At 38.6% G+C, this 24276-nt stretch overlaps 1 protein-coding gene across 1 annotated transcript in view; it reads left to right on the forward strand.

The window, feature by feature from the left end:
- Positions 1–22728, forward strand: part of LOC124711739 (CB1 cannabinoid receptor-interacting protein 1-like) — a 1345746-nt gene extending 1323018 nt beyond the window's left edge. Inside the window, exon 5 of the mRNA XM_047241950.1 lies at positions 20157–22728. Coding sequence (XP_047097906.1) covers positions 20157–20178 — 22 coding nt within the window. The 3' untranslated portion in view covers positions 20179–22728. The remainder of the gene's footprint in view (positions 1–20156) is intronic.
- The last annotated feature ends 1548 nt before the right edge of the window (positions 22729–24276 follow it).

Consider the following 24276-nt stretch of genomic DNA (forward strand, 5'->3'; position numbering starts at 1 on the left):
AGGAGGAGGCTTGGGCAGGGAGGGAGAGGGATAGTATGGTGGGGTGGCAGACAGTGAGGTGCTGCAGTTTAGATGGAGGGAAGAGGAGAAGGTGGGGGTAAGAACTGAAAGGAGAGGAATAAAAAGAAATTTAAAAAATTGGATGTGGTGGTGAAATGACAGCTCCGTAGTGCTGGAACGGGAACAGAGAGGGGGCTGGATGGGTGAGGACAGTAACTGACGAAGGTTGAGGCCAGAAGAGTTATGGGAACATAGGATGTATTGCAGGGTAAGTTCCCACTTGCGCAATCCAGAAAAGCTGGTGTTGGTGGGTAGGATCCATATGGCACAGGCTGTGAACCAGTCATTGAGATGAGGGATATCATGTTTGGCAGTGTGTTCAGCAACAGGGTGGTCCACTTGTTTTTTGGCCACAGTTTGCCGGTGGCCATTCATGTGGACAGACAGCTTGTTGGTTGTCATGCCTACATAGAGTACAAAACAGTGGTTGCATCCTAGCTTGTAAATCACATGACTGGTTTCACAGGTAGCCCTGCCTTTGATGGGATAGGTGATGTTAGTGACCGGACTGGAGTAGGTGGTGGTAGGAGGATGTATGGGACAGGTCATGCATCTAGGTCTATTACAGGAGTGTGAGCCATGAGGTAAGGGATTGGGAGCAGGGCTTGTGTAAGGATGGACGAGTATATTGTGTAGGTTCAGTGGACGGTGGAATACCACTGTAGGAGGGGTGGGAAGGATAGTGGGCAGGACATTTCTGACTTCAAGTCATGATGAGAGGTAATCGAAACCTTGGTGGAGAATGTAATTCAGTTACACCAATTCCAGATGGTACTGAATTTCGAGGGGAATGCTCCTCTATGGCCAGACAGTGAAACTTTGGGAGGTGGTGGGAAACTGGAAAGATAAGGCACAGGAGATTTGTTTTTGTACAAGGTTGGGAGGATAATTATGGTCAGTGAAGGCTACAGTGAGGCCCTCGGTATATTTTGAGAGGGACTGCTTGTCTCTGCAGATGCGATGACCATGGGTGGCTAGCCTGTAGGGAAGGGTCTTCTTGGTGTGGAATGGGTGGCAGCTGTTGAAGTGGAGGTATTGCTGGTGGTTAGTAGGTTTGATATGGACAGAGGTACTGATGTAGCCATCTCTGAGGTGGAGGTCAATGTCTAGGAAGGTGGCTTGTTGGGTTGAATTGGACCAGGTGAAGCAAATGGGGGAGAAGTTGTTGAGGTCTTGGAGGAATGTGAATAGGGTGTCCTCACCTTCAATCCAGATAGCAAAGATGTCCTCAATGAATCTGAACCAGGTGAGGGGTTTGGAATTCTGGGTTTTTAGGAAGAACTCCTCTAGATGTACCATGAATAGGTTGGCATGCGGGTGCCTATAGCTGTACCCCAGATTTGTTTGTAGGTAATGCCTTCAGAGGAGAAGTAATTGTGAGTGAGGATGTAGTTGGTCATGGCGACTAGGAAGGACATTGTTGGTTTGGAATCCATAGGGTGTCTGGAAAGGTAGTGTTTGATAGCAGTAAGGCCATGGGCATTAGGAATGTTAGTGTACAGGGAGGTGGCATCAATAGTGACGAGCAGGGCACTGTGTGGTAAAGGGACAGGATATGAGAAACGTCCTGGTCACTATCCTTCCCACCCCTCCTACAGTGGTATTCCGCTGTCCACCAAACCTAAACAATATACTCATCTATTCTTACACAATCACTGCTCCCAATCCCTTACCTCATGGCTCATACTCCTGTAATAGACCTAGATGCGTGACCTGTCCCATACATCCTCCTCCTACCATTTACTCCAGTCCAGTCACTAACATCTCCTATCCCATCAAAGACAGGGCTACCTGTGAAACTAGTCATGTGATTTACAAGCTAAGCTGCAACCACTGTTCTGCATTCTATGTAGGCATGACAACCAACAAGCTGTCTGTCCACATGAATGGCCACCGACAAACTGTGACCAAAAACAAGTGGACCACCCTGTTGCTGAATGCACTGCCAAACATGATATCCCTCATCTCAATGACTTGTGGGAACTTTCCCTGCAATACATCCTATGTTCCCATAACCCTCCTAGCCTCAACCTTCATTAGTCACTATCCTCACCCAGTCTTTTAATTTATTTTTATTTCTCTCCTTTCAGCTCCTACCCCCCGCCCCCCCCCCCCCCCCCACCCCCACCTTCTCCCCTTCCCTCCGTCTAAACTGCAACACTTCACTGTCTGCCACCCCCACCATACTATCCCTCCCCCTCCCCACCCTCACCCAGTTGCCACTCTCATCATGCACTGGTGCTGCTGCTCGCAGTGTGGTTTCAGTTGTGTGAGACTGCAGATGTGTGTGCAAGTTGCATTGTGTGTGTGTGTGTGTGTGTGTGGTGTGTGTGTGTGTGTGTATTGCTGCCAAAGGTCTTAAAGGCCGAAAGCTATAATTGTGTGAATCTTTTGGTTGTGCCTATCGTGACTCAGCATCTCCACTATATGGTGAGTAGCAACTTTCCTTCTCTAATATTGTTACATCCCATCCTGGATTTTCCATTGTTTGAAATAATTAGTAAGGAATCTGTATTCCTCATAAACAGTTCAAAATTTCCCAGTGGTGATATATATACAGTTACAATGAAAAGTGGGCTATTTTTCAGTGTTAATTCACAAGCACATGCTTCTATTAGTTCTGCATTTGTAAGCTGGTGAAATGTAATCTTTCATAATAACTTATCCAGACCTATGGTTACATGGTGCTCAGATAGGTACAGTATGTCTATCTCTTCAGAGCTCTCCAAATTTTCCAGACAAGAAGGTCTTCTGATGAAATAAGCTAACCTTATTTTCCTGCGCATTCTTAAGCATTTTGTAGGGCACTTCTGTCATTTTGAATTCTTTCAAAATAGGGTGCCTGAATCCTGATTCTAACCTTAAAAAGGCACCTCTCTGATACTAGTAACCAAAGAGATCTTGCTTGGTGTGAATATGGCCCTGCTTGTATTATCTGCAAGAAGCTTAGCAAATGTACATTTCCCTCTCCTGTTCAGGTGTAGGTCATGTCTAGTACATCCTCATCTTCCAGTTGTAGTGACAGGCATTGCACTCACTTGAGAGTTCATTTCAGTCAGCAGCAGCCTGCTCACAAGGCTCACAGCAGTGTTAACCCAAGGATGGTCATCACGCTGCAAGTCCTACACAAAACTCACATTTATGTGTGCTGTTTTAATCTTATTTCATCACATCACCCATAATTCTGTAATTACTGTCCTTAACCAGGCTGTTCCCCACTCAGTCTACTACAATAACCTGATTCTCTTTGCCAAAATCTTTGCTTGAAATACCCTATGCCCTCTGGCACCTGGTTTCACAATACTTGTGATGTGGTCCTCTGTTCCTAATTTCCCAATTTCCCGTTCCAAGTGAAATACATACAAAGAAATGTCGCTGTGACAAATCTGCCTCTGCTTGATGATCATGGTGTTTGGAATTTCTGTGTTTTGAATGTTTCTACAATCAGTATCATCCAAGGAAATTCAGTTAATCTTCCTGAAGAATAAACATAAGAATAAAATGTAAGAAATAAGAATATCATAATGAAATATAAGAATACGATAATTTACAAAGATTGTAACCCCTGAAAATATCACATACACATATTTTATATAACAAATGTATGATACTTATTGAGAAACCCAGTTATAATTAATATAATATCCTTGTATCTCCTAACTTAATGAGAAATATTTTTGTAATAACCTTCTACAGACTTGGGTAGATAAAAGAAAAAAATAAAATGAAATAAATAAAGACAACAACTGTATACTGAATATGCGATGCAAAAGTGAGAGGCCACAATGCTAGCCACTATACCATCAGTTGGGCTGAGCTTATCAAGCACTAAAAGGAATCTAGATTGCATTGAAAACTTAGAGTCATTTTCTCAGAAATGGTCAAGTTTCTACAAATAAGCCAAGACACCCATTCACTTATTTTGGCTCCTCTTCCCGTGAGCAAAGTTTCTGGGTAATCGAATTATGGCTCTTGACATGCTCTCCTCATTAGTAGCAAGACTTTTCTTCCTACTCTCTTATGGTACTGACCTACACTGAGCTATTTCATTTTGTGTAAAAGTCTGTAAACGTCTGTGCCAGTATAAATGAGTAAAAAAAATCTTTTTCTGCATGTCACCTGTGATCCCAAGGGCTGTGAAGTACTGTGCAAATCTGGCAATGTAGTTCAGCCACAGCTCTAACTTCTTTTTAAGACTTGGGAATGGAAGTGGTGGCAACCACACTGCCTTCACCTTGTAGTTGATTCTCTTGAGGTAGGCTTTGATACGTATCGTATCAGTGTCCAGGTTGGACAATTTCATCAACAAAGCTCCTGCATCCTCTGCATATATTTTAACAATATAAGTGCTTGCATTGAGATATCCAGCAGTGGAGTTGCCATACTGAAACATAAAAGTTTTACTATTAGAGCAGTTTACAAGTGATGAGGACACCAAATTTTTTAAGTCATCAGTTTTCTGACTGGTTTGATGCAGCCCGCCATGAATTCCTTCCCCATGCCAAACTTTTCATCTTGGAGTAGCAATTGGAGCCTACATCCTGAATGTGTTCCAGTCTCTTTCTTCCTCTACAGTCTTTGCCCTCTTCCAAGTCCATGGAAGTTATTTCCTGATGTCATAACAAACAGCATATCATCTCTCCTTTCTTCTTGTCAACGTTTCCCATACATTCGTTTCCTTGCCAATTCTGCAGAGAACTTCCTCATTTCTTACCTTATCAGTCCACCTAATTTTCAACATTCTTGTGTAGCACCACAGCTCAAATGCTTAAATGCTCTTCTATTCCAGTTTTCCCACAGTCCATGTTTCACTAGCGTACAACACTGTGGTCCAAATGTACATTCTCAGAAATTTATTTTCAAATTAAGGGCTATGTTTGATACTAGTGGACTCCTCTTGGCAAAAATTGCTTAACTGTAAATTTCACTGTACTATGTGGCCAACAACTTAACTGAATGCATCACTTATTTCCAATAATCCTCATTGCCATGACTGTCATCACCATGTGCTGTACTGCACACAAAAGTTGTTGTCTCAGTTATCAAGGTGGCTACTCAACTACCAAGTGACAGAATTGTATCGAAATCACCACATTTAATACGTGTACACTAAATACAGTTCTAAATCTTATGAAGAGCATCAAAGTAAAACACACTTCAACTAATGATCACTTGGAGACTAAGTCCTAAGCAAATTACTCATCCTGGAATCTAAGTCCATTTGAGGGATGCTGGCTTGCAGGGCATCGTCCATTAAGCAGACATTTGTAGACAGCTTGCTGACAACCTGCAGACAAATCACTCATAGCTATAAGATAACTCACTGTCTTTGAGCTGTGCTGCCGTCTAAACACCCAACCCTGCAGAAGGATACTGTCACATTCTACTTCAGTGATTGTGACGAAAGTTGTAAAGTAGTGCAGCCATGTTGGCACCCTCTGGCATAGTTGGAGCCATCTGTGTACCTGATCAGAACTATTTTGTGGCTTTGGTGTTTAAGCATGCCAAGCAGGTAACCCTACAGACATGTCTGTACTGCAGGAGGTCACAGAGCTCCTTGGATATAATGAGGCTGCCATCCTTAAATTGTGTTACTTTGCTGCCTTATTTCTTAAATTAATCTCTCATGACATTTTTAGTAGTCCGTATGCAAAAGGCAAAAATAAGGGCTGCCTTGGTTAAATCCACTGATTTTACTAACATGTTATTCACAAAAAATTAGCCACTTCCAGAATGAAGCAAAAGCAAACTGCAGTGTTGTTGTTGTTTTTGTGATCTTTAGTCTGAAGACTGGTTTGATGCAGCTTTCCATGCTACTTATCCTGTGCAAGACTCTTCATCTCTGAGTAACTGCTGCAACCTATATCATTCTGAATCTGCTTACTGTATTCATCTCTTGGTCTCAATTTTTACCCCCCCCCCCCTCCCCCTCCACTTTCCCACAGTACTAAATTGGTGATCCTATGATGTCCCTTCTTTTAGTCAATGATCCCATGATGTCCCTTCTTCTAGTCAGTTTGTACCACAAATTACTTTTCTCCCCAAATTCTATTCAGTACCTCCTCATCAGTTTTTTTTCCATGTTTCACTTCCATGCATGGCTACACACCATACAAATACTTTCAGTAAAGACTAATGACACTTAAATCTATACTCAATGGTAGAAATTTCTCTTCTTGGGAAATACTTTTCTTGCCATGGCCAGTCTACATCTTATATCCTCTCTACTTTGACCATCATCAGTGGATTTGCTGTACAAGTAGCAGAACTCCTTTCCTACTTTAAGTGTCTCATGTCCTAATTTAATGCCCTCAGCGTCACCTGATTTAATTTGACTACATTCCATTACTGCTGTTTTGCTTTTGTTGATATTCATCTTATATTCTCCAATCAAGACACTATCCATTCTGTTCAACTGCTCTTCCAAGTCCTTTGCCATCTCTGACAGAACTGCAATGTCATCAGCAAACCTTAAAATTTTCATTTTTCCTTCTTGAACTTTTAATTCCTTATCTGCATTTTTCTTTAGTTTTCTTTGCTGCTTTGAGAGTGTACTGATTGAACAACATCGTGAATAGGCTACAACCATGCCTCACTTCCTTCTTAGCCGCTGCTTCCCTTTCATGCCCCTAGACTCTTATAACTGCCTTGTGTAAATATCTGTTTGCTCCTTGTATTTTACACTTACTACCTTCAGAATTTCAAAGAGAGTACTCCAATCAGCATTGCCAAAAGCCCTCTCTAAGTGTACAAGTGCTATAAACATATGTTTGTCTGTTCTTAACCTATCTTCTAAGGTAATTTGTAGGGTCAGTATTGCCTCATGTGTTTCTGAGTTTCTCCAGAAACCAAATTGATCTTCCCTGAGGTCAGCTTCTACCAGTTTTTCCATTCTTCTGTAAAGATGATGTTATCAAACAGCAAAAAAACATATAAACAATATAGAAAGTAGAAGTGTGTTCCCATGGTGGAAAAATGATTACATATTTAAATCATTAGCTACCAGATTTAGTGATTACTTAATTCTACTTGCGGCAAACACTGCATCTATTAACAAATAAAATAAACAATTTGGGAGTAAGGGTAACAACTACCTGAATAGCTGAAGCATCGAGTCTTTCACAGGTATATAAATAAGACAAAGAACTTTGCTAATGGGCTGAATACACTTTGCTAGAACTGCAGTTCTGAGGTGATGGGAATGCTGAGTATAGTGGATGAAAGGAGAAAGGAGGTGGGGAATAGTGGAGAGGGCTGGGGAGGAATGACTGATGGCTCAGATGGAGGCAGTAGCTTCACAGGATATGAATGTGTGTGTGAGAGAGGCAACAGGTGCATGGGATAAGAATGCTACGCAGGCACTAGCACCTGTAAGTTTGTGCAGCACACAATGAGAATGATGTGAAGAAGTAGACTAGGAGGGGATGATAACTCAAAGGGAAAGGAGGCTGCCAGGATGAAGATGTGGGTGCTGAATGAGTGACTCTTGGATCCTGAGGCAGGGAGGTGGTGGGTCACAAGGTTAACAGATTGTGGAAAAAGAAGGATGTGTTTCAAGGACAAAGCCCATCTGCTTATATCAGAGAAGCTGGTGTTGAGGTAAAGGATTAAGATGGCATGGGCTGTGACACAGCCACTGAAAGAAAACATGTGCTAAGAACCATTTTTCCCTCTGGATTCTCAACTCTGATCTTGGCCACATTTCAATGGTGAGCATTCATTCAGATGGACAGGTGGTTGGCAGTCATGCCATAGCCACATCTACATCCACACGAATACTCTGCAAATCACACTTCCCTCATAATAATTCTCTGTTATTCCACTATCAGGCATTGCAGAAAAAATGGACACCTATATGTTTCTGTGTGAGCTCTGATTTTCCTTATTTATGATGATGATTGCTTCTCCTTATGTAGGATGGCATCAACAAAAACTTTTTGCATTCAGAGGAGAAAGTTGGTGACAGGAATTTCATGAAAAGATTTCACCACAACAAGAAATGCCTTTTTTTTAATGATGTCCATCCCAAATCCTGTATACAATCCATGACACTCTCTTTCTTCCCAATTTATCACTAGTACAAAACATTTTGCTCTTCTTTGAACTTTCTCGAAGTACTCTGTTAACCCAACCTGGTAAGGATTCCACATCTCACAACAGTGCTCCAAAAGAGGATGGGCTAGCACAGTGTAGGCATTCTCTTCATTAGATCTTTTGCTTCTTTTATGTGTTCTGCCAATAAAACACAAACTTTGGGTCACCTTCCCCACAACATTTTCTGTGTCTACTTTCCAATTTAAGTTGTTCGTAATTGTAATTACTATGTAAGCAGTGAATTTATGGCATTTACATTTGATTGATTTATCGTGTTTCCTTTTAGCACTCATGTGGATGAGCTCACACATTTCATTGTTTAGGCTCAGTTGCCAGTTTTCACACTGTACAGATGTCTTTTCTAAATCATTTTGCAATTTGTTTTGATCTTCTGATGACTTTAATTGGCAGTAAATGACGTCATCATCTGCAAACAAGCTAAGACTGCTGCCCAGATTGTCTACTAAATCGTTTATGTAGATAAGGAAAAGCAGAGGACCTATAAAACTAGCTCATGGAATGCTAGAAATCACTTCCATTTTACTCAATAACTTTCTGTCAATTACTATGAACTGTGACCTCTCTGACTGGAAATCACAAATTCAGTCACATAACTGAGATGGTATTCCATAAGCACGCAATTTTATTACAAGCCACTCGTGATGTAGTGAAATCTAGAAACATGGAATGAATTTGGAATCTTGTGTTGATAGCACTCAACACTTTGCTAGCTGTGTTTCACTAGAACAATGCTTGCCAAATCTGTGTTGACTGTATGTCAAGAGACCATTCTCTTTGAGGTATTTCATAATGTTAGAACACACTATATGCTCCACAATCCTGCTGCATTTTGATGTTAATGACATGAGCCTGTAATTTAGTGAATTACTCCTATTGCCTTTCATGAATATTAGTGTGACCTGTGCAATTTCCCACTCTTTGGATATGGATCTTTCATTGAGCAAGCGGTTGTATTTGATTGTTAAGCATGAAGCTATTGCGTCAACATACTCTGAAAGGAACCTAACTGGAAAACAATCTGGACCAGAAGACTTGCTTTTATTACATGATTTAAGTTGCTTCACTACTCTGAGGATATCACTTCTAAGTTACTCATGTTGGCAGCTGTTCTTGATTCAAATGCTGGAATATTTACTCTTCTTTGGTGATGAAATTTGGGAAGGCTGTGTTTAGTAACTCTGCCTTAGAAGCACTGTCAATTGATAGTGTTTCAGTTGCTGTCACACAGAGAAGGCATTGATTGTGTCTTATCACTAGCATATTTTACATGCAGCCAGGATCTCTTTGGATTTTCTGCCAGATTTTGAGACAAAGTTTCATTGTGGAAACTGTTATAAGCATCTTGCCTGCGCTAAATTTTGAGTTTCTGTAAAAGACCACCAGCCTTTGGGATTTTGTGTTCATTTATGTTTGGTGTGCTTTTTTTCTGCAACAGTTTTCTGACCTGATTTGTATATCAGCTCCATCATTTGTTAATATTTTTGATTTAAAACTCTCAATTGCTGTCGATACCATTTCTTTAAATTCAACGCACATCTGGTCTACACTTCTATTGTTAATTTGGAAGGAGTTGAGATTGTCTTTAAGAAAGGCATCAAGAGAATTTTAACTACTTTTTCGAATAGGTATTTTCATTTATTTTTGGGGGATTTGGGAGTTATGGTGTTCAGTTTCACTACAACCACCTTGTGTTCACTAATCCCTGTATCCACTTTGATGCTCATTATTAGATCAGGATTATTTGTTGCCAAGAGGTCAAGTGTGTCTTCACAACAGTTTACTATTTGAGTGAGCTCATGAACTAACTGCTCAAAATAATTTTCGGAGAATACATTTCAGATGGTGTTTTATGTGTACCTCCAGATTTAAACATGTATTTTTGCCAACATTTCAGGGTAAATTGAAGTCACCACCAGCTATAATTGTACGAGTTAGGTACTTGTTTGAAATTAGACTGAAGTTTTCTTTGAATCTTTCAGTAATTGTATCATCTGAGTTGGGAGACTGGTAAAAGGATCCAATTATTATTTTATTCTGGTTGCCAAGAATGACCCCTACCCACACTAACTCGCAGGAACTGTCTACTTTGATTTCACTATAAGATAAAGTACTTCTAATAGCACCAAACACGTCAAAGCCAGCTGTATTTAGCCTATTCTTTCTGAAAACCGTGAGGTGCTTAGCAAAAGTTTCAGCTGGCCTTATCTCCAACTTTAGCCAGCTTTCAGTGCCTATAATGATTTGACTGAGCCTCTGATTCATTCCCTCCAATTGGCTCTGTACCAGAGGTGTGCAATCAGTCCTGTCGACTATGCTGCAAATGGTGGGCTTTGCTTTCATTTCGCAAGCAAGACTGGCAATCTTTACCACTCCTGAAAGCTCCTCAAAACAAGAGAGAATCTCTTCCAGTTCAAAGTGACACACATCATTGGCACAAAAGTGAGCCACCAACTGCAGTTAGCTGCACCATGTGTTCTTCGTGGTAACCAGAAGGCCCCTTCCATGTCTGGAATGACTCCACCTGGTATGCATATGGATTGCACACTGGCTTTCTTCCCCTGCTTGGCAGCCATGTCCCTAAGGAGCCCCATAACATACCTAACATAAAAAATGCTAAGCTGGTGTATGACATGACTTGTTTCACAGGTGACCTTGTGACATGGTAGGTTAAGCCTGTGATAGGTTGAAATTAGGACGCGCCAGAAGGGGGTAACTGAGAGGTGTTGCACCTGGGTCTTCCACAGGAATATGGTTCATGTGGCCAGGGGTTGGGAGTTGGTGTGGCATAGTTATAGACCAATACATTCCATATACAGTCCTTCTGGCCACAGTCTCCACTAGCCCCTGGTCCAAGACCACGACCACTTCCACTCTGCCTCAGGATCCTAACTTCAATTATCATCCATTATCCTCCACCCACAGTGTCTTCCCCCCTCCCCCCCTCTCCCCTTCCTTTTTTTCTGTTACTGCCTCCCAATCCACTCCTCCATGTCATCATCACCATGCACTGCAAAAACTCACTGGTACCAGTGTCCCTGCTGCATTTTTATCCCAAGCACTTGCTGCCTCACTGCTTAATACGATACAACCCCTAATGAGGGTAAAAATTGTTACATTATTAAAAAGTTATAATTCTTTTGGCTGTGACTGTGTTTCTAGCAAAATACTAACATTTTGTGCTAATATGTTGGGACCACATTATCTCTGTCTTTTTGAACAAACAACAAAGCACAGCAAAGTTCCTAGGGAGTAGACTATGCAGTAGAAGTTTGATGACAGGAAAAAACACTTTCCATGTATAAAAATGGGAGTAAGAAAATCACATCCATTTACAGAGCAGTTTCACTTCTGGCATTCATTTAAAAAATATCTGAGGAAGAAATGTATAGTAGAATACTGGCCCACTTTTTTATAGCATAGTTTATGGACTGCCCCTCAGTTTGGCTTCTGTGAAGTATTATTTACAGATAAAGCAATTTATTATCTCAGAAATTAAGTCCTGGCAGTGATAAGCAACCATCACTACCCTCTTGGTACCTTCTTGGACAATGGCAAGGCAGCCTATTTGATGGTGTGAATCACAAAATTGCACAGGATAAACTTATGTTTGTTATGACAAAGCCATGCTAGTGATGTGCAAACAAGTGCCTTGATGATAACGAACATGACTAAACTGGGCCACAGCAAATAATTTGTCTTAATCTCACAAAGACTCACATCACATCACATCACACCCTGGTGGCTACAAACAGAAATTAATGGTATTACATGAACAGAAATGCAACTGGAAAAACTCCTTGTGATCCAGCTTGGTAAATGAGTCAATATTTTGAACAACTAAACAACCAAACCAGTTTGTCTTGTTTTGTGCTGCTACTGTTACTGTATGATATTCTCTTTGGAGGAAATTTAGTTATATATATATGTGAAGTGAGTCTTAAGCATATTCTGCAAAGCATACACTTTGTGGCAAAGATCGTATCAAATATCTTGCAATTCTAAGAGTTAATTTTAATGTAGGCCCTGCCTCCTTCTCTAGTAATCAGTTTGCTGTTCTGTAATCTAGCTTCAAGGGCTTCAGGTGCTTCCAAAACTGGTCAAGCCTACACATTCAAAAGAAAATTAAAAGCACACAAATTAAGCAACTCCTTTACCAAATTATCTGATTATCTAGATTTAAGGATTAATGATTTCTCTTAGCTGCAAGACAGATAAGAATAGTCACAGTAAAGAGAACTGTGTCATAATGAACGTAGGCAGTTGGTGTGCTGTTCTAAATAGCAGGGCAGTACCATAGATATTAAGCTACCAGTAGGAGATATATATACAGAGTGTACATAAAGTCCGGAAACACTTTCAATTATTTATTGCATAAGAACTAAATATTGTACAGATGTCACACATATTGCATTTTGAGGAGAAATTCTGAAAGTTTTTTTTACAACCATTCGATATGAGTGACCCGGCAGACATCAATACGGTAATTGAATTCTTGCCCTACCTGTCCCAGCAAGGCATCATTGACTGTGGCAGTCGCTTCCCTTATTCTCTCCTGGACCTCTGTTACATCACATGGTAGAGGCAGTATATACGCCAGATCTTTAATGTGTCCCCACAGAAACAGCTGCCCCTTCTGTAGCATGGCCAATCCGTTGATGTGGCTGCTCTGTGTTCAGCTAACCATGAACTTCACGATGAAAATGAGTTGGAACCCCATCCTGCTGAAAGATGAACAAAGAGTCTGACTGCATTTGAGGCATCAGCCATTACTGCAACATGTCCAAGTAGGAATATCCAGTGACAGTGCTCTCGGTGAAGTGCTCTCGCACCTGACCTCACCATGTGTGCGACTAGCGCTGACTATTGACAAATTACCAAACTGCGCTGTGGTATTATACATGAAAAAATAACTTTCAGGATTTCTCTTCAAAAAGATATAAATGCTAGCTGTACAATGTTTGGTTCTTGTGCAATAAATAATTGAAAGTGTTCCTGGACTTTATGTACACCCTGTATGTATATTTTTTTTCTATATCTGAGCAATAGGCCAAGGATAGGTAGCGAAAATTTGTCAGTATAAAAATTGTTGCTAGTTAACCAGAAGTTTCTTCCAAATTATTTTTCTTAATACTTTTGTAGCCATTTTTTCAGACATTCACCATTGTCCAAAATAACTTTAGGCACTACGTCATATTTTTTCTTATTTATTTGTCCTAATAATTCGGTTCATACTAGGTTAGTTTGTTACTGACACACAAAAGTTATTTTTACATGTATCACATAGGTTCTTGTGAGCATCTGAGTGTGTGATCTTTTACATTATGTGAAATTCAGATTGCCTTTTCTGCACTGTATGATAGATAAGAAAAATCTGTAAGAAACATTGACTACTGAGATGTTTTGATTCTTCATATTTGTTTAAATGCTACACTTGTGTGTGTGTGTGTGTGTGTGTGTGTGTGTGTGTGTGTGTGTGTGTGTGTCAAGGACCAAAAATGGCGTAATCACAGGGAGAGAGGTCCGGATTGTATGAAGGGTGGCCAAGAACCCCCCATTTGAATTTCTGTAGGAGTGCTGCAACTGTGTTGGCCATTTGAGGCTTTGCATTGTCGTGGAGCAGAATGACCCCACGGGTGAGATTGCCTGGTCGCTTGGAGAAGGGTGGTAAAGGTTTGTGAGTAATGCTGGGCATTCAGTGTTGTCCTGTGCTGCAGGAATTGAATCAGAAAGGGGTCATCTTGGTCAAAGAAGAACATCAGCATAACCTTTCCTGCACGCATGTGGATGACCTTGGCTTTTTTTGGTGGTGGTGACCCTGGATGCTTCCACTGGAGACTCTTGTCATTTTGATTCTGGTTCGAAGTGATGACACCATGACTCATCTCCAGTCACCACTTGTGCCAGGAATGCATTCCCTTCCCAAGCGTAGTGCTGCAGACGAGCAAGACAGTGGGCCATTTGACATGCTTCAGGTGTGGTTAAAGACTGTGGGGCACCCACTGGGCACACACAGTCTTTCCTTCATGATGGTGTGAACACTTCTGATGCTCAGTCCGACCATGGCAGCTATGGCTTTCACTGTCACTCGGCAGTCCTGGGTAATGAGTGCATCCACCAACTGGACAATGTCACTGATAATGCAGTGTGGTGCTCCAGACCATGCATCATCGGTTAACGACACCCATCTTTCCCTGAAACGCTTGTGCCACACCTTGACCCTTACAAGGACATGCAGTGTTCATTGTACATTTGTGACATTCGTTGGGGAATGTCCATTCCTCCTACTCCTTCTGCTGTCAGAAAACAAACAACACCTCTTTGCTTTCCTATTGATGCCTCCATGTCACTGTTTGCAATGCGACTGGCAGGGTTGCACGATTGATGCATGCTGCTGCTAGCTCTGTATTAGTCACGTGACATGCACACATGCCCTCTAGCAACAGGCTGTGAACTTCCATGCTCTGGTTGGAACCACACCTCGTTACACACGCCACAGTATTATCCTCATGTCACCAGTTTGGGCATTCCAGACTCTGGCTCATTTCTTTTTGAACGCCCTTTATACATAGCAAAAGTGCACTAGACAGCCACACAGAGTGGCCACACAGTTTGAGGTGCCATGTCATGGATTGAGCGGACCCTCCCACCAGAGGTTCGAGTCCTCCCTTGGGCATGGGTATTTGTGTTGTTCTTAGCATAAGTTAGTTTAAGTAGTGTGTAAGTCTAGGGACCGATGACCTCAGCAGTTTGGTCCCTTAGGAATTCACACATATTTGAACAGGCTTTTTTTTTCACTAAACAGGTATAAATTTGTCATTTTATCACTGTATTTGTAAATCACAGAGCTAGAGATACCACATAATTTTTACACTTTGTCTTGCTGAATTTACTCCTTATTTGAAACTGTTGTTGCTTTGAAGCTATTTATTTTCCTCATGGACATATCAAGCTATGCAATGTGCTAGTTACTGTTGATTGTTTTGTAGTGTTGGTCATTGTTTTTGCTCTGCAGACTTTGAGGCTGTAACTCCAGTTCCAATTTGAAAGATGCAGGTCAAAGAAGGTGACACTTTTTTCCACTAGACTGTCTATTGTGAACATTATTTCTCGATGTAAATTACTGAAATCATTTAGAACTTCTGTGATTTTGAATGTGTCTTCTTCTAATGTCAGCATTGTGGTACCTGTGAACTTCTAACAATAAATTACTACTAATATGTTACGTATGCCATCTGTGATACACAAGGAGCCCATTACCATTCCGTGAGGCTGTGTTGTTACCATTGTTAAATAATGATAATGTAGAGTTAAATCAGGTGACTGTATTGATATCACAGTCATTACAGACGGTAATTATTGTGTTTTATTGAACTATTTTGAATAACAGTGATTCCTTGTACACTTAAAATATAAACTAGGCATCGACAACAATGAGAAAATTAGATTTTCTAATTTTTTGCGGTTCCTTCATGGAGTTTGTGGGTTCACATGTAAAGATGTTAAATATAATTTCATTATTCACTGAAAACTGGAATGAAGCAGAGTTTATGATCTACACTGATGAGAAAATGAAGCGTAAAAAAAATTTGCAAGTCACTTACCAGACAATACAGCTTAGTACTTTGAAATAACCTTGTAAAACTGTCTGACTTGGCAGTGAAATTCAATTCTGAAAATGTGTTAGTCTTAGAATAACAGACACAATAAAGAGGCTATTAACACAGTTTGCTCTCAATCAAGTAATCTTGAAATCCAGTTACAGGATTTTGAACATTTTCTTCATAATGAACAGAATTAAGAAAGGTAGAATGCATACAAGATGAACAAATTGCTTATTAGATACAGACGAACAGAAAGCAGAAGGAGAATGAAAAATTAAATTACTAGAGGTAAAGGATATGACATAAGAGCATGAGGCATGAATATGAAGAACAAAATGACAGAATTTTTGAGAGTAAACAAATTGGATCATAAGTGAGAAACCAAACCCAAGAGCATTATTACAACTTTCAAAATTATTCAAACTAAAACTAAGAGTGAATTTTCAGCTCCACTGATTAATAGTGTGTTTCTGAGTGTTCTGTTGAGTTGTTGTTTCCATTTTATGCACAATATTTCATGGTCCCAGCCATCTCTTTCAGGTGCTATGAGTTTTGCTCTTATAAATCCTATCAGTGTTGTAAGACTCTGATGAATATGATCGCTGGTGAGATTTTAATAAATTGTGTGCTGGACCCCAAGTGTGATTTAAATTGAAACAGTCATCACTGTACAGTAGATTTTCTTACATCTTCGTCTCCATAGAAATGGTTCAAATGGCTTATTTATTTATTTATTCCATGTGATCTGATGGTACACAGTGTGTTGCAGATGTCGGAAAATATCATTTAACTTTGTTAACATGTATTAACGTAAGCCTATAGTATCCTAATGTATTATATTGCTCAATGTTTTCAATTTAACACAAACAGCAAGATTATTGTTCTAAGTATTCATTTACAGAGTAAAAACAGTGACACAACAAATATGACTTCACGGCTTTGCTAAATTTTATGTTGTTTTTGATGGACTTAATACTAGTGGGAAGATTGTTGAACAGTTGGAGGCCCATGTGGAAAACTCCCTTTTTACACAGTTGAGTGTTTGTACGTACAACATGCAGGTTTGCATTTTTCCTGGTGTTGTGTTCATGTATTTCACTATTTTTTATGACTCTGGGGTCAGTTGGCACTACGTGTTTTCTGAAGAATTTTAGAGTCTCAAGAATGTAGAGGCAAGGCAGTGTAAGGATTTCCAACTTTCTGAAGATGGGTTTGCAGGAGTCTCTGGGTTTGCTCCCAGTAATAATCCTCATTGCTCTCTTCTGGATTCTGAATGTGCTCAGAGCAGTTGGAGCATTTCCCCAGAATATTACACTATATTTTAGGTGGGCTTGTATATAAGCGTAGTATGCACTGGTTAATGTTTTCAGGCTAGCACATGTTTTCAGTACACTCAATGCATAACAGCCAGTACAAATCCCGGCATTTACCTTTCCTGTATGTATATTCCATTTCAGGTTATCTTGAACCCACAGGCTAGGAATTTGAAAACAGTGTCGGTATCTATTGAATGGTTATTTATAGTGCCAGATGGCTGAGAGGAATTTGCATTTTGTGTTGTGTGGAAGTTCATGGAAGCTGTCTTTTTGGGGGGACTATGGGACTTAACATCTGAGATCATCAGTCCCCTAGAAGTTAGAACTACTTAAACCTAACCAACCTAAGGACATTACACACATCCATGCCCGAGGCAGGATTCGAACCTGCAACTGTAGCATTCACACAGTTCCGGACTGAAGTGCCTAGAACCACTCGGCCACAGCGGCTGGCTCATTTCCATAGACTCCTTCATTACACTGCCATGGAAACATGGCATTTGCACTGTGATACTTGTGTCGTCATATCTCATTTTGTGATTATATTCAAGACAGTGCTGATTTGCGTGGTTGTTTTCGTCAGGTATGTCACTAGCATCTTTCATTGGTTGTTCTGATAGTCTTCTCCATGTATAACTCTATTAACATTGATAGTTATGGGAACTACTTCCAGGTACTTTTATTCATACATACCAAGTAGCTATTCAGATAAAGCCACTGGTATTTCCCTTACTCTATTCAGCTACTGTTTTTGTGAATTTTCAGCTACTGTTTTTGTTAATTCCTTTACACTGACCATTTGTCTAATTTTACATACAACACTGTAGCTCTGTATAGATCTCACGTTAAAACCTGTTGACAGTAATTTACATCCCAGAGTAAAAAATTCTGATACATTATAAGAGTGTTTAGTAAGGTACTCCTTTACTTTACTTTACTTTACTTTATTCCTGAATATTGAGAGATATCTAATTTTGTGCCTGATGTTTGCTGGGCATTAAATTTTGCACCAGAAACTAAAACTGAATTATAAAGATAGATCTAGTTTATATGAAAACTAATTTTACTTCTATTATGATGTTTAAATTTTACAATTCTTCCTAAATTCACTTTTGTTACTATCCATAAATAACATTAAGGAATAAATATGTCAAAAGAAGAATAAAAAGGTCCCTGAAGAGATTTCTGCAAGATGTTCATTTAACAGCCTTTGCAACATGTGACTTCCTGGGTGTTATTGTTGTAAGATGAAGTCTACAGTAAGAGCTGATTCTCATTCCAGAGTTATGCCCAGGGATGCCATTCACAATGTGCCCATACACAAACAATCCCTTCTACTATAATTCTCTGTAACATTCTGATCGTGAGTTTGCCAGCAAATACATAAGTGCCTTGATAGCCATGTATGATTTCATCTTTACCAGTACATATTGTTTCTGGCTATTGAGTGTTTTGTGTTGGTTACTGCGGGAGTTGGCACTGACACAAACAAGGAAGGAGAGAAGTTGCGGTCAGTGGAAGAATCGAAAATGCTCTGTACAAAACACTTTCAAATTAATGCGACACTTTATTTTGAAACAGAAAAGAACCATAACTTAACTCCTGTTATGAGGTGGATTGATATCCTTCCTGTGCTTCCTAATGCAAGTACTTTTATACACTATTACTATTCACAGCACGCAGGCTTAGTATCATCTTCTTATTACACAGTACTGATGTTCTCGAAGTCTGTGACTGAAATGCGCCAACCAGTGATGGGCGGTTGGTACATCAGCATTGACAGGTGGGCTGAACTCTGTCTTCCTGGAGGTGTGGTGCTGCCCGCTCTTTCCACTAGTGTGTGGGTCAGCATCTTCTTGATGCCATTCTGCACACTGTGCACAAAGTGGGTCCACACTCCAAATGGATAACTTGAAAACCACATGTTTTTTGCTGGTACAGTACATATTGCAGTTGTTATTCCTCCTCTCCCTTTACAGGTTGTAGAGATGACATACTAAGGTGCAATTTGGAAGTTTCATTACTGTAGAGACCTCCTGACACCCATAGCAAGTATAAGATATCCCTCCATTGTGACATCCTGTAGCTATCACGCCATTCCTCATACCCATACTCATACCAAAGAGTCCACCACTAAAAATTTGTGAGAGCAAATGTCACATGAAGAAAAATCAAGCCTTGTTGGGTATTTTCATCCATCTCTGTCATAAGTGAATTGTTACTTGGAATCAGATAAGGCATTATATGCAGAAGAAATTGTATGAATTAGTCCCCTGCTTCTGTGTTGCTGTTAGAAAAAAATCCCGTTTCCAATGGTATCTTCAAAACGAGGACTGAAGTTTCCATCAGTTGACGGAACTCAGTAAGGAGAAAGCTGTTGATGTAAAAACTTGCTCCAAATTGTGTTGTTACAAAATGAATATCAATGCCATATAAATATCTAGTCATTGTGTCCCAAAACTGACAACGTAGGTTTTACAGTGATTTTAGAGCCCTGTCAGGTGAGAAACCTCTACATAAACAACCAGGTGATTAGTTATATATATTATTAGCCAGCATTAAAGACAGGTCACTGAACACATGTGGGCTGTTATTTAAATTATGTCATTTTTAAGATGATTTTCTCTCCTTGCCATAAGTTTTCCAGGTTCATCCAGACTACTACTTCCCAACAAATTGGACAACAAAAGTATTCAGAATTACCACTGATTTTCAGTAAAGCTTTATTATGTACTCCTGTCATTAGTGGTTTGAAATTCTTGTTGGAATTATTAATCAGTTATGTTCCTCATTACTGCATCTTAAAACACACATATCTCTTAGTAAATAAATAGAGGAAAACCTTTCTACAAAACAGAGTAACATATAGTAAGAACACTAGCTTTCAGCAGCAGAGGTTCCTTCTAATGGCAAGAGAGAGAGAGAGACAGAGTTTTCTACCATTAGTTTTATCAGTCAAATCTAAATATTAAATGATACTAAGTAAACAAAACTTGTGCATGTAAACATCTCATACTCAATTGTTACAGCCTATGATAAATTTTATGTTCTTTTTCTGTTGCAGGAAACTGGGTCTTGACAGTTAACTTCATTGCCCACAAGAAGTTATCAATGTGGCTATACAAAACATTATCAAAAACAAACCCCACAATCTTGAACTCATTGGTAAATGACTCTGCTTTATAAAAATGAAGAGACAAATTAATATGATAACATCTATGCAAAAATATGGTATTTTATTTGAAATACTTATTCAAATAGCATCCACTGACAAAGCATGCCATCCATATGGACAGTGAAATGTGATGAATAATGAATCTGAGCTGTATATGTGGCAAAAATGATACCAAACAGAAATGTCTCTACTAGGGAGACAAATATATAAAAAGCACAAGTTCTTAAAATGAAATTTCAGTCATTAAACAGTCTGAATTACCTCATATTGAGGTAATTTTCAGCAGCCATGTCAATTTTACCTGCATTTTTATAAATGCTTTCAGTCTGCTTAAGGTGCCTAATTTGCAAATGGAAATTAATAAACTATACCATATTCTTAATTTGTATCTGTTAACGTATCTTATTGTAAAATATTTACCTGCCCACGAAAAGATAAATGCTCTTGTCATTCTGAAGATTCAGCATTTCACAAGAAAGTAAAAGTTCTTTTTTACTATTGAGTAATAAACTGAATAAAAATATTTTCAGATGGTGTCAGAAATTCTATTATTCGGTCTCTATATAAAGGAATAATATAGGTATCTCCCTTTTTTCTTGTTTAGTTCAATTGATTGCAGTGCTCTAGAATTTCTTGTATTTATATCTCTATCCTGTAATCTTAGTAAACTACATTGGATTCTCAATAAACTGCATTATATCTTCCACTTTTCCTTATTTTCATTATCTGTGGTTCTTTCTATTATCAGTCTAGATCAGCATAATTTGAGACCTAAAATGAAATGGATTTTGGCCTAAAGTTTCTCTCATGCATGAATCATCAGCATATGAATGCTTTTGGTTTGAACTCCTGTATTTCACATCATCACTGAATGCTAAATAAAAATGTTATCTCATAAGAGAAAACAATCAGCTCTATTAGTGCCTACTCTTGAAAACAAAAGCAGGATCTTGCAGTTCATCAAATCACCCAGAGCAATGATTTGTTTGTCAACTCCTTGCAGTGTTAACAAATCATATCAACCAAACCCTACTCAGTAAGACTGATTTGGGATTAGGCAGCCTGAAACCAATAGTCCATCTCTCTTTACATCTATTTCTGCATTATTATCAAGAAAACATTACTCATTAAAATGTGACAGGAGCTGAAATTTCATCAGATGAACATAAACTTTGCCCATGAAACATATCAATGTAATTAATGTATCAGGAAAGATCAGGTAATTTTTTTCTCCTTTTTGTAGGGTCATCATCATCATCATCATCATCATCATCATCATTATTGCTTTGCTTTGCATTTTACTTACATCACATAAACAATCTGCCTTATTCTGCTTACAAATGGGAACAACTTTCTGCCTTTCAATCTGAAATGAGTAATTCAAATGGCAATATAAAGTAGGTATTTAGTGGACCGTTTTAACCAGCTGATAAATGTAGCTTGCATTGCAATGTTACGTCTTAAACTAAACCATTTATACAAGGCAGTTAATAACATTTATAATACAATGCTATATGGTTATTTTTGTCTAAGATTGCAGGAGAGTAGTGCTGTTGTAGAAATGTACTAAAAATATTACTTAGACACTGAATATTAAAATATTAGGTATATTTTTAAATAAAATTATTTTCAAAGTTATACTAATTCAAAGCTAAAATAATACATTTAGAAGTATATACATTTAGTGGTTTTGCAAATTGTATGAATGACTTTGACACCAAAAGTCAATAGCTCATTGTAAAAAAATTATATTATATATTAATTTTATGAGATGCTCAACTTAATATGTAGTCTTTACAGAATATACTTAGTGTTACTAATAGTGGTAATGTGACTCTTTCTCAAGTAAGAGAAAGAAAATGGCTTGTTTGTCTGCTCTGGATATGAAGCAGCAATGATACCACAACATGTTTGGACTTCTTCACTTATGAGAAAATGTACTGAACTAAAAAAGGCAACAGTGTCTGAATCAAAGCATACATAGCACAGTTGTTTGCTATTTGCTGAAAATCCTTTTGAAATTTATTTTTGTCCATTTGAATGTAAACACAATAAACAATTTGTGCCTCATCACCATGTGTACTGTGGCACCGTGGTATCCAGTCTAGAAGCTGTATTTTATGTGATATATCCAGAAATTCTGTTTTTATCGCTAGTGTTATTATTTTATTATTAACAATATTTCAGTTCTTGCTGTACACATGGAGACAACTGGCTTATATGAAGAACTGTCTTTTTGAGTACTCATGAGAGCACTAGTTGACCGTAAGGTTTTTTTGTGAATCAATTAATAATATAATAAATTTTAAAAAATCTGTTTAATGTTAATGGTTCTATTATAATTTTTAAATGAATGAGCAATGAGCAGAACTTTCCAGATGCATTACCTATGGCTAGTATTTTTCCTGCTGCATGTACTGTTATAACCTTGTTGAATACAATTGCATAAATAAAATACAGACTTTCTTTTGTCGAACGTAAAAGTGCCAGAACACAATGTTCTTTTCAATATCTTACCCTTTTATTCCTTCCCTTAATTTGTTAGAATATTTTGTGTTTGAAAACATCACCTATCTAGACAGGTGTTGGCACTGCAAACTCAAAAGCAACATTTGCACAAAAATGATTCCAGAAGTAAAAAGAAAAAGTATTACAGACACACAAGCAATTCTTAGAATCTTAGTTTTGTAAAATGTAAAATAGAAATATGATGTACATATTTCATGGAAGTCATGAATCTAAATAAAAATAAAATAAAAAATTTAAAAAAAGCCAAATTCTTGCATTTTACCTTAAACTGCTCATGGCTGTAGACAAAGTCAACAATGATATCTAGTGCAGTGGTCCTTGACATGAATGCAAGGTGCACACAGAATAACTTATCCACTCCCATGCAGGTATCACAGCAGGGGAACAGAAAATGGTAGAGGTGGCAATGGTTCCTTTGCAAATATCCACTGCCTTGTGGATTAAGTGCAGTTCAACAGCTGAAACCTATGGACAAACGCATATCTCGCAGAACTTCTAAGCTACCATCTCTTACTCCTTTATTTGACCCATTTGATCAGTTGAGGTGCCTAGAAGCAAAGCCAGTAATCTCCACTTTGTAAAATTTTACAGTAGAAGCAAAAAACTGTATAGGTGTTCACAGACTAAAAGTACATCCAGTTACTATGTGGGTATGTGGACTGACATTAGAAAAACACTTTTACATAACTTTTTTTTCTTGAAGCAGCTGTGGTAATGGATAACAACACTTTTAATTTGGAGATTACAGTTTTTGATTCTCTCACATGAATTTTGGACCTCAGCTGGGTTGGTAATAGAGCTCTGAAAGTGTGTTTGAAGGCCTGAAGTTAAATATGGGTAACAAAGATTATTATTAAATTAACAATAAAACTTATTCTCAAAGATTTATATTCCACTTTTCATTAGTTGAAGTTACAAAAGATCACAAGTTCTTCTACACACACAATTCTGAAGACTCCTCCATTAGTTCACATTCACAGACATTACTGTCTGCCTCGTTAGGGATGTTGGATGGATGAATGGATGTTGTCAATTAGAGGCTTGTAGAAATCCAGTTTTTTATTCTGATGCCAATTCTTAATTGAAGTGGTTGAATGAGTTTCTGAAGTGTCTTTGAGCAACATGGATGTCTCTTTTTGTTATATATTTAAAGCAGCCTCTGCCAACCATGTAGAAACTCTCACCTCTTATGAGTAAATTGTGCTTGTGATTAGTAGATATCTTGAGTATGAATCTCTTGCAGGAAGGAAACTGGAAATGCCAAGCTTACAGAGTCTTCAAAAATTATCTTTTCTGCTTCAATTTTTTTCTGTGCTATTCATTTTATTTACAGTCTAATAATAGCTACTACAAATCTCTCAATAGAACCATAATTAACACAGTGCATGACAATGCAAGGTTTTACAACATAAATGTAACGACATGGTTACAATCTTACGCTGCTGGCACAGGTCTGCAAATTGGTGATTTCACTCCCTCA

The sequence above is a fragment of the Schistocerca piceifrons genome, chromosome 8, assembly GCF_021461385.2.
Source record: "Schistocerca piceifrons isolate TAMUIC-IGC-003096 chromosome 8, iqSchPice1.1, whole genome shotgun sequence".
Taxonomy (NCBI): Eukaryota; Metazoa; Arthropoda; class Insecta; order Orthoptera; family Acrididae; genus Schistocerca; species Schistocerca piceifrons.